The sequence below is a fragment of the Pseudophryne corroboree genome, chromosome 9 (genome assembly GCF_028390025.1).
Source record: "Pseudophryne corroboree isolate aPseCor3 chromosome 9, aPseCor3.hap2, whole genome shotgun sequence".
NCBI lineage: Eukaryota > Metazoa > Chordata > Amphibia > Anura > Myobatrachidae > Pseudophryne > Pseudophryne corroboree.
This window is the reverse complement of record NC_086452.1, coordinates 480,613,298-480,625,631: the sequence shown is the minus strand read 5'-3', so window position 1 is coordinate 480,625,631 and position 12,334 is coordinate 480,613,298. Positions and strand designations below refer to the sequence as shown.

Genomic DNA, 12,334 nt, shown 5'->3' with positions numbered 1-12,334 from the left:
GTGACCGGTGTGTCCTCTGCTGTGTGACTGTACAGTGATCGCGCTGAGCCCAAAAAAAAGTGGGTCCCAGGGACCCCTCACTTTTGAAAATTGGGGTCCTACCGGTCTTTTTCTGGGTCCCATCGGAATGAAGGTTCTTTTAAACCTAATCTTGTTTGGACACTACAAAAGTGTTGCAAGCTGGGGTGATGGGGGTGACAATGCTGCTGGGCTGTGTAGCATTAGGCAGGAAGTGAATTGGTGTCCCACCTCCCAGACCGCAAAGCAGAGGGAAGGCGCGCCACAAAATTTTAGGGGCGTGGCTTCGTGGGGAAGGGGCGTGACCACATAATAGTGCCAATTCACATTACACCACACAGTAGTGCCGTTTATACACATTGCACCAGGTAGAACCTCCTATGCACACTGCGCCAGGTAGAGCACTTTATACATATTGCGCCAGGTACAGCACGTTATACTCTTTGCACCAGGTACAGCACGTTATACACTTTGCACCAGGTAGAGCACGTTATACACTTTGAACCAGGTACAGCACGTTATACACTTTGCACCAGGTACAGCACGTTATACACAATGCACCAGGTACAGCACGTTATACACTTTGCACCAGGTACAGCACGTTATACACAATGCACCAGGTACAGCATGTTATACACTTTGCACCAGGTACAGCACGTTATACACTTTGCACCAGGTACAGCACGTTATACACTTTGCACCAGGTACAGCACGTTATACACTTTGCACCAGGTACAGCACGTTATACACTTTGCACCAGGTACAGCATGTTATACACTTTGCACCAGGTACAGCACGTTATACACTTTGCACCGGGTACAGCACGTTATACACTTTGCACCAGGTACAGCACGTTATACACTTTACACCGGGTACTGCACGTTATACACTTTGCACCGGGTACAGCACATTATACACTTTGCACCGGGTACAGCACGTTATACACTTTGCACCAGGTACAGCACGTTATACACTTTGCACCAGGTACAGCACGTTATACTCTTTGCACCAGGTACAGCACGTTATACACTTTGCACCAGGTACAGCACGTTATACACTTTGCACCAGGTACAGCACGTTATACACTTTGCACCAAGTACAGCACGTTATACACTTTGCACCAGGTACAGCACGTTACACACTTTGCACCAGGTACAGCACGTTATACACTTTGCACCAGGTACAGCACGTTATACACTTTGCACCAGGTACAGCACGTTATACTCTTTGCACCAGGTACAGCACGTTATACACTTTGCACCAGGTACAGCACGTTATACTCTTTGCACCAGGTACAGCACGTTATACACTTTGCACCAGGTACAGCACGTTATACACTTTGCACCAGGTACAGCACGTTATACACTTTGCACCAGGTACAGCACGTTATACACTTTGCACCAGGTACAGCACGTTATACACTTTGCACCAGGTACAGCACGTTATACACTTTGCACCAGGTACAGCACGTTATACACTTTGCACCAAGTACAGCACGTTATACACTTTGCACCAAGTACAGCACGTTATACACTTTGCACCAGGTACAGCACGTTATACACTTTGCACCAGGTACAGCACGTTATACACTTTGCACCAGGTACAGCACGTTATACACTTTGCACCAGGTACAGCACGTTATACACTTTGCACCAGGTATAGCACGTTATACACTTGCACCAGGTAGAGGACTTATACAATTTGCACCAGGTTATACACATTTCTCCAGTTATTGCACGTTATACACATTGCGCCAGTTAGAGCGCGTTATACACATTGCGCCAGTTAGAGCGCGTTATACACATTGTGCCAGGCAGAGCGCGTTATACACACTGCGCCCAGTAAAGCACGTTATACACAATGCGCCCGGTAGAGCATGTTATACACACTGCACCAGGTAAGAGCACTGAGGCACACTGCACCAGGTAAGAGCACTGAGGCACACTGCACCAGGTAAGAGCACTGAGGCACACTGCACCAGGTAAGAGCACTGAGGCACACTGCACCAGGTAAGAGCACTGAGGCACACTGCACCAGGTAAGAGCACTGAGGCACACTGCACCAGGTAAGAGCACTGAGGCACACTGCAGTAATCACCGTCGTCCTCCTCCTCCCTCTCTCCCCCCCCCCCCCCTCCCCCGGGCCGTAGCAGACACAGGGACACAGACAGGGAACGCACCACACGTGCAGGGATCGGCGTCCTCCGTGATCTAGTGGGTAAAGCTGGGCAAAGTGCCTGGGGCTTCCCGCGGTGCCGTCTGAGGCAGTGGCCGCGCTACCGCTCTTGCCTTTGATGTGTTCTCTCAAAGCAAGAGCGGTAGCGCGGCCACTGCCTCAGACGGCACCGCGGGAAGCCCCAGGCACTTTGCCCAGCTTTACCCACTAGATCACGGACTCTGATCCCTGCACATAATTGCCAGCACCTCTCAGAGTCCCTGTGGCAACCCCCGTCCCCCATCCGCACTATAAACTTACGGACACCGAGTCACCCTTCCTCTGCAAGCAGCCTGGCGCCAAAGAGGAGGGGAAACTGGCTCCACCTCCTCTTTATATCATTCAGCACGGGGCCTGCATGTCAGTTAAACAAATCCCCCTTACAGATTGGTGGAATGAGGAGCGCGTCCCCGGGGACCCGGCCACTTTGTAAACTTGAGTCCCATGTCTTCAAAAACGGGTAAAAAACGCGCTATAGCGCGTTTTTGCGATCACTGACTGTACCTGCGGTAACCGGTGTATCCTCTGCTGTGTGACTGTACCTGCGGTAACCGGTGTGTCCTCTGCTGTGTGACTGTACCTGCGGTAACCGGTGTATCCTCTGCTGTGTGACTGTACCTGCGGTAACTGGCGTGTCCTCTGCTGTTTGACTGTACCCGCGGTAACCGGTGTGTCCTCTGCTGTGTGACTGTACCTGCGGTAACCGGTGTATCCTCTGCTGTGTGACTGTACCCGCGGTAACTGGCGTGTCCTCTGCTGTGTGACTGTACCTGCGGTACCCAGTGTGTCCTCTGCTGTGTGACTGTACCTGCGGTAACCGGTGTGTCCTCTGTTGTGTGACTGTACCTGCGGTAACCGGTGTGTCCTCTGCTGTGTGACTGTACCTGCGGTAACCGGTGTGGTCTCTGCTGTGTGACTGTACCTGCGGTGACCGGTGTATTCTCTGCTGTGTGACTGTACCTGCGGTAACCGGTGTATCCTCTGCTGTGTGACTGTACCTGCGGTAACCGGTGTATCCTCTGCTGTGTGACTGTACCTGCGGTAACCGGTGTGTCCTCTGCTGTGTGACTGTACCTGCGGTACCCAGTGTGTCCTCTGCTGTGTGACTGTACCTGCGGTAACCGGTGTGTCCTCTGCTGTGTGACTGTACCTGCGGTAACCAGTGTGTCCTCTGCTGTGTGACTGTACCTGCGGTAACCGGTGTATCCTCTGCTGTGTGACTGTACCTGCGGTAACCGGTGTGTCCTCTGCTGTGTGACTGTACCTGCGGTAACCGGTGTATCCTCTGCTGTGTGACTGTACCTGCGGTAACCGGTGTATCCTCTGCTGTGTGACTGTACCTGCGGTAACCGGTGTATCCTCTGCTGTGTGACTGTACCTGCGGTAACCGGTGTATCCTCTGCTGTGTGACTGTACCTGCGGTAACCGGTGTGTCCTCTGCTGTGTGACTGTACCTGCGGTAACCGGTGTATCCTCTGCTGTGTGACTGTACCTGCGGTAACCGGTGTATCCTCTGCTGTGTGACTGTACCTGCGGTAACCGGTGTATCCTCTGCTGTGTGACTGTACCAGCGGTAACCGGTGTATCCTCTGCTGTGTGACTGTACCTGCGGTAACCGGTGTATCCTCTGCTGTGTGACTGTACCTGCGGTAACCGGTGTGTCCTCTGCTGTGTGACTGTACCTGCGGTAACCGGTGTATCCTCTGCTGTGTGACTGTACCTGCGGTAACCGGTGTATCCTCTGCTGTGTGACTGTACCTGCGGTAACCGGTGTATCCTCTGCTGTGTGACTGTACCTGCGGTAACCGGTGTGTCCTCTGCTGTGTGACTGTACCTGCGGTAACCGGTGTATCCTCTGCTGTGTGACTGTACCTGCGGTAACCGGTGTATCCTCTGCTGTGTGACTGTACCTGCGGTAACCTGTGTGTCCTCTGCTGTGTGACTGTACCTGCGGTGACCGGTGTGTCCTCTGCTGTGTGATTGTACCTGCGGTAACCAGTGTGTCCTCTGCTGTGTGACTGTACCTGCGGTACCCAGTGTGTCCTCTGCTGTGTGACTGTACCTGCGGTATATGGCGTGTCCTCTGCTGTGTGACTGTACCTGCGGTAACCGGTGTGTCCTCTGCTGTGTGACTGTACCTGCGGTAACGGGTGTATCCTCTGCTGTGTGACTGTACCTGCGGTAACCGGTGTATCCTCTGCTGTGTGACTGTACCTGCGGTAACCAGTGTGTCCTCTGCTGTGTGACTGTACCTGCGGTAACGGGTGTATCCTCTGCTGTGTGACTGTACCTGCGGTAACCGGTGTGTCCTCTGCTGTGTGACTGTACCTGCGGTAACCGGTGTGTCCTCTGCTGTGTGACTGTACCTGCGGTAACGGGTGTATCCTCTGCTGTGTGACTGTACCTGCGGTAACCGGTGTGTCCTCTGCTGTGTGACTGTACCTGCGGTAACCGGTGTGTCCTCTGCTGTGTGACTGTACCTGCGGTAACCGGTGTGTCCTCTGCTGTGTGACTGTACCTGCGGTAACGGGTGTATCCTCTGCTGTGTGACTGTACCTGCGGTAACCGGTGTGTCCTCTGCTGTGTGACTGTACCTGCGGTGACCGGTGTGTCCTCTGCTGTGTGACTGTACCTGCGGTAACCGGTGTGTCCTCTGCTGTGTGACTGTACCTGCGGTAACGGGTGTATCCTCTGCTGTGTGACTGTACCTGCGGTAACCGGTGTATCCTCTGCTGTGTGACTGTACCTGCGGTAACGGGTGTATCCTCTGCTGTGTGACTGTACCTGCGGTAACCTGTGTATCCTCTGCTGTGTGACTGTACCTGCGGTGACCGGTGTGTCCTCTGCTGTGTGACTGTACCTGCGGTAACCGGTGTGTCCTCTGCTGTGTGACTGTACCTGCGGTGACCGGTGTGTCCTCTGCTGTGTGACTGTACCTGCGGTAACCGGTGTATCCTCTGCTGTGTGACTGTACCTGCGGTAACCGGTGTGTCCTCTGCTGTGTGACTGTACCTGCGGTAACCGGTGTATCCTCTGCTGTGTGACTGTACCTGCGGTAACGGGTGTATCCTCTGCTGTGTGACTGTACCTGCGGTAACCTGTGTATCCTCTGCTGTGTGACTGTACCTGCGGTGACCGGTGTGTCCTCTGCTGTGTGACTGTACCTGCGGTAACCTGTGTATCCTCTGCTGTGTGACTGTACCTGCGGTGACCGGTGTATCCTCTGCTGTGTGACTGTACCTGCGGTAACCGGTGTGTCCTCTGCTGGGTGACTGTACCTGCGGTAACCGGTGTGTCCTCTGCTGTGTGACTGTACCTGCGGTAACCGGTGTGTCCTCTGCTGTGTGACTGTACCTGCGGTAACCGGTGTGTCCTCTGCTGGGTGACTGTACCTGCGGTAACCGGTGTGTCCTCTGCTGTGTGACTGTACCTGCGGTGACCGGTGTGTCCTCTGCTGTGTGACTGTACCTGCGGTAACCGGTGTGTCCTCTGCTGTGTGACTGTACCAGCGGTAACCGGTGTGTCCTCTGCTGTGTGACTGTACCTGCGGTAACCGGTGTGTCCTCTGCTGTGTGACTGTACCTGCGGTAACCGGTGTATCCTCTGCTGTGTGACTGTACCTGCGGTAACCGGTGTGTCCTCTGCTGGGTGACTGTACCTGCGGTAACCGGTGTGTCCTCTGCTGTGTGACTGTATCTGCGGTGACCGGTGTGGCCTCGTTGGGTGGGTGTTACCTCTTGTCCCCACTGATACCTTTCTTTGCAGTGTCCCAGAGATGAACAGCCCCAAGATGGAACTTTTGATGCAGTCTGAGGTTCCCTATCAGATGCTGGATGGGAACAACGGGATGAGCTCTGAGCAGATTAGCTACAATCCCTGGAGCCTGCGCTGCCACAAGCAGCAACTCAACCGTATGCGCTCAGAATCCAAGGAACGCAAGTTGTACAGTATCCTTCCGTCTGTGTCACGCAGCTGACGCTCTGTCTGGTAAGAGTCCCGCTGTGTTGTGATGGCTTAACTCTGCCTCCCAGAATTCCTGCTGCTCGAGAACGTGGTCCATCATTTCCAGTTCCCGTGTGTGCTGGACCTGAAGATGGGGACACGGCAGCATGGCGACGACGCATCCGAGGAGAAGGCTGCCCGACAGATGAAGAAGTGCCAGCAGAGTACGTCGGCCACCTTGGGTGTGAGAGTGTGCGGCATGCAGGTAACTGGCGTTATACATATTGCCGCCGTATGCTCACAGTGCAGGACGGTGCCGCCGTATGCTCACAGTGCAGGCCGCTACCGCTATATGCACACAGTGCAGGACGCTACCGCTATGTGCTCACAGTGCAGGACACTACCGCTATGTGCTCACAGTGCAGGACACTATCGCTATGTGCTCACAGTGCAGGACACTACCGCTATGTGCTCACAGTGCAGGGCGGTGCCGCCGTATGCTCACAGTGCAGGACACTACCGCTATGTGCTCACAGTGCAGGACACTACCGCTATGTGCTCACAGTGCAGGCCGCTACCGCTATATGCACACAGTGCAGGACGCTACCGCTATGTGCTCACAGTGCAGGACACTACCGCTATGTGCTCACAGTGCAGGCCGCTACCGCTATATGCACACAGTGCAGGACGCTACCGCTATGTGCTCACAGTGCAGGACACTACCGCTATGTGCTCACAGTGCAGGACACTATCGCTATGTGCTCACAGTGCAGGACACTACCGCTATGTGCTCACAGTGCAGGGCGGTGCCGCCGTATGCTCACAGTGCAGGACACTACCGCTATGTGCTCACAGTGCAGGACACTACCGCTATGTGCTCACAGTGCAGGCCGCTACCGCTATATGCACACAGTGCAGGACGCTACCGCTATGTGCTCACAGTGCAGGACACTACCGCTATGTGCTCACAGTGCAGGCCGCTACCGCTATATGCACACAGTGCAGGACGCTACCGCTATGTGCTCACAGTGCAGGACACTACCGCTATGTGCTCACAGTGCAGGACACTACCGCTATGTGCTCACAGTGCAGGACACTACCGCAATGTGCTCACAGTGCAGGCCGCTTCCGCTATGTGCTCACAGTGCAGGACGCTACCGCTATGTGCTCACAGTGCAGGATACTACCGCTATGTGCTCACAGTGCAGGACACTACCGCTATGTGCTCACAGTGCAGGACACTACCGCTATGTGCTCACAGTGCAGGACACTACCGCTATGTGCTCACAGTGCAGGACACTACCGCTATGTGCTCACAGTGCAGGATACTACCGCTATGTGCTCACAGTGCAGGACACTACCGCTATGTACTCACAGTGCAGGACACTACCGCTATGTGCTCACAGTGCAGGACACTACCGCTATGTACTCACAGTGCAGGACACTACCGCTATGTGCTCACAGTGCAGGACACTACCGCTATGTGCTCACAGTGCAGGACGCTACCGCTATGTGCTCACAGTGCAGGACACTACCGCTATGTGCTCACAGTGCAGGATACTACCGCTATGTGCTCACAGTGCAGGACGCTACCGCTATGTACTCACAGTGCAGGACGCTACCGCTATGTGCTCACAGTGCAGGACACTACCGCTATGTACTCACAGTGCAGGACACTACCGCTATGTGCTCACAGTGCAGGACACTACCGCTATGTACTCACAGTGCAGGACACTACCGCTGTGTGCTCACAGGGCAGGACGCTACCGCTATGTACTCACAGGGCTGGCCGCTACCGCTATATGCACACAGTGCAGGACGCTACCGCTATGTGTTCACAGTGCAGGACACTACCGCTATGTGTTCACAGTGCAGGACACTACCGCTATGTGTTCACAGTGCAGGACAGTACCGCTATGTTCTCACAGTGCAGGGCGGTGCCGCCGTATGCTCACAGTGCAGGACACTACAGCTATGTGCTCACAGTGCAGGACACTACCGCTATGTGCTCACAGTGCAGGACACTACCGCTATGTGCTCACAGTGCAGGACACTACCGCTATGTGCTCACAGTGCAGGACACTACCGCTATGTGCTGACAGTGCAGGACACTACCGCTATGTGCCGACAGTGCAGGACACTACCGCTATGTGCTCACAGTGCAGGACACTACCGCTATGTACTCACAGGGCTGGACGCTACCGCTATATGCACACAGTGCAGGACACTACCGCTATGTGCTGACAGTGCAGGACGCTACCGCTATGTGCCGACAGTGCAGGACACTACCGCTATGTGCTCACAGTGCAGGACACTACCGCTGTGTGCTCACAGGGCAGGACGCTACCGCTATGTACTCACAGGGCTGGACGCTACCGCTGTGTGCTCACAGGGCTGGACGCTACCGCTGTGTGCTTACAGTGCAGAACGCTACCGCTATGTGCTCACAGTGCAGAACGCTACCGCTATGTGCTCACAGTGCAGGACGCTACCGCTGTGTGCTCACCGTGCAGGCCGTTAATGCTATGTGCTCACAGTGCAAGACACTACCGCTATGTGTTCACAGTGCAGGACACTACCGCTATGTGCTCACAGTGCAGGATACTACCGCTATGTGCTCACAGTGCAAGACACTACCGCTATGTGTTCACAGTGCAGGCCACTACCGCTAAATGCACACAGTGCAGGACGCTACCGCTATGTGCTCACAGTGCAGGACACTACCGCTATGTGTTCACAGTGCAGGACACTATCGCTATGTGCTCACAGTGCAGAACACTACCGCTATGTGCTCACAGTGCAGGACACTATCGCTATGTGCTCACAGTGCAGAACACTACCGCTATGTGCTCACAGTGCAGGACACTACAACTATGTGCTCACAGTGCAGGACACTACCGCTATGTGCTCACAGTGCAGGACACTACAACTATGCTGACAGTGCAGGACACTACCGCTATGTGCTCACAGTGCAGGACACTACCGCTATGTGCTCACAGTGCAGGACACTACAACTATATGCTCACAGTGCAGGACACTACCGCTATGTGCTCACAGTGCAGGACACTACCGCTATGTGCTCACAGTGCAGGACACTACCGCTATGTGCTGACAGTGCAGGACGCTATCGCTATGTGCTGACAGTGCAGGACACTACCGCTATGTGCTCACAGTGCAGGACGCTACCGCTATGTGCTCACAGTGCAGGACACTACCGCTATGTGCTCACAGTGCAGGATACTACCGCTATGTGCTCACAGTGCAGGCCGCTTCCGCTATGTGCTCACAGTGCAGGACGCTACCGCTATGTACTCACAGTGCAGGACGCTACCACTATGTGCTCACAGTGCAGGACACTACCGCTATGTGCTCACAGTGCAGGACACTACCGCTATGTACTCACAGTGCAGGACACTACCGCTGTGTGCTCACAGGGCAGGACGCTACCGCTATGTACTCACAGTGCAGGACACTACCGCTGTGTGCTCACAGGGCAGGACGCTACCGCTATGTACTCACAGTGCAGGACACTACCGCTATGTGCTCACAGTGCAGGACACTACCGCTATGTACTCACAGTGCAGGACACTACCGCTATGTGCTCACAGTGCAGGACACTACCGCTATGTGCTCACAGTGCAGGACGCTACCGCTATGTGCTCACAGTGCAGGACACTACCGCTATGTGCTCACAGTGCAGGATACTACCGCTATGTGCTCACAGTGCAGGCCGCTTCCGCTATGTGCTCACAGTGCAGGACGCTACCGCTATGTACTCACAGTGCAGGACGCTACCGCTATGTGCTCACAGTGCAGGACACTACCGCTATGTGCTCACAGTGCAGGACACTACCGCTATGTGCTCACAGTGCAGGACACTACCGCTATGTACTCACAGTGCAGGACACTACCGCTGTGTGCTCACAGGGCAGGACGCTACCGCTATGTACTCACAGGGCTGGCCGCTACCGCTATATGCACACAGTGCAGGACGCTACCGCTATGTGTTCACAGTGCAGGACACTACCGCTATGTGTTCACAGTGCAGGACACTACCGCTATGTGTTCACAGTGCAGGACAGTACCGCTATGTTCTCACAGTGCAGGGCGGTGCCGCCGTATGCTCACAGTGCAGGACACTACAGCTATGTGCTCACAGTGCAGGACACTACCGCTATGTGCTCACAGTGCAGGACACTACCGCTATGTGCTCACAGTGCAGGACACTACCGCTATGTGCTCACAGTGCAGGACACTACCGCTATGTGCTCACAGTGCAGGCCGCTTCCGCTATGTGCTGACAGTGCAGGACACTACCGCTGTGTGCTCACAGGGCAGGACGCTACCGCTATGTACTCACAGGGCTGGACGCTACCGCTATATGCACACAGTGCAGGACACTACCGCTATGTGCTGACAGTGCAGGACGCTACCGCTATGTGCCGACAGTGCAGGACACTACCGCTATGTGCTCACAGTGCAGGACACTACCGCTGTGTGCTCACAGGGCAGGACGCTACCGCTATGTACTCACAGGGCTGGACGCTACCGCTGTGTGCTCACAGGGCTGGACGCTACCGCTGTGTGCTTACAGTGCAGAACGCTACCGCTATGTGCTCACAGTGCAGAACGCTACCGCTATGTGCTCACAGTGCAGGACGCTACCGCTGTGTGCTCACCGTGCAGGCCGTTAATGCTATGTGCTCACAGTGCAAGACACTACCGCTATGTGTTCACAGTGCAGGACACTACCGCTATGTGCTCACAGTGCAGGATACTACCGCTATGTGCTCACAGTGCAAGACACTACCGCTATGTGTTCACAGTGCAGGCCACTACCGCTAAATGCACACAGTGCAGGACGCTACCGCTATGTGCTCACAGTGCAGGACACTACCGCTATGTGTTCACAGTGCAGGACACTATTGCTATGTGCTCACAGTGCAGAACACTACCGCTATGTGCTCACAGTGCAGGACACTATCGCTATGTGCTCACAGTGCAGAACACTACCGCTATGTGCTCACAGTGCAGGACACTACAACTATGTGCTCACAGTGCAGGACACTACCGCTATGTGCTCACAGTGCAGGACACTACAACTATCTGCTGACAGTGCAGGACACTACCGCTATGTGCTCACAGTGCAGGACACTACCGCTATGTGCTCACAGTGCAGGACACTACCGCTATGTGCTCACAGTGCAGGACACTACCGCTATGTGCTGACAGTGCAGGACGCTATCGCTATGTGCTGACAGTGCAGGACACTACCGCTATGTGCTCACAGTGCAGGACACTACCGCTATATGCTCACAGTGCAGGACACTATCGCTATGTGCTCGCAGTGCAGGACGCTACCGCTATGTGCTCACAGTGCAGGACACTACCGCTATGTGCTCACAGTGCAGGACACTATCGCTATGTGCTCACAGTGCAGGACACTACCGCTATGTGCTCACAGTGCAGGGCGGTGCCGCCGTATGCTCACAGTGCAGGACTCTACCGCTATGTGCTCACAGTGCAGGACACTACAACTATGTGCTCACAGTGCAGGACGCTATCGCTATGTGCTGACAGTGCAGGACCCTACCGCTATGTGCTGACAGTGCAGGACACTACCGCTATGTGCTGACAGTGCAGGACGCTATCGCTATGTGCTGACAGTGCAGGACACTACCGCTATGTGCTGACAGTGCAGGACGCTACCGCTATGTGCTCACAGGGCAGGACGCTACCGCTATGTACTCACAGGGCTGGACGCTACCGCTATGTACTCACAGGGCTGGACGCTACCGCTATGTACTCACAGGGCTGGACGCTACCGCTATGTGCTCACAGTGCAGGCCGCTACCGCTATGTGCTCACAGTGCAGGCCGTTACCGCTATGTGCTCACAGTGCAGGACACTACCGCTATGTGCTCACAGTGCAGGCCGTTACCGCTATGTGCTCACAGGGCAGGACGCTACCGCTATGTGCTGACAGTGCAGGATACTACCGCTATGTGCTCACAGTGCAGGATACTACCGCTATGTGCTCACAGTGCAGGATACTACCACTATATGCTCACAGTGCAGGCCGCTACCGCTATGTGCTCACAGTGCAGGCCGTTACCGCTATGTGCTCACAGTGCAGGACACTACCGCTATGTGCTCACAG

At 54.9% G+C, this 12,334-nt stretch overlaps 1 protein-coding gene across 1 annotated transcript in view; it reads left to right on the top strand.

Moving 5' to 3' along the window:
- IP6K1 (inositol hexakisphosphate kinase 1) overlaps positions 1-12,334 on the top strand; it is a 126,251-nt gene that overhangs the window by 95,515 nt on the left and 18,402 nt on the right. The window contains exons 4-5 of the mRNA XM_063941452.1: positions 5,998-6,179; positions 6,264-6,439. Coding sequence (XP_063797522.1) covers positions 5,998-6,179; positions 6,264-6,439 — 358 coding nt within the window. The remainder of the gene's footprint in view (positions 1-5,997; positions 6,180-6,263; positions 6,440-12,334) is intronic.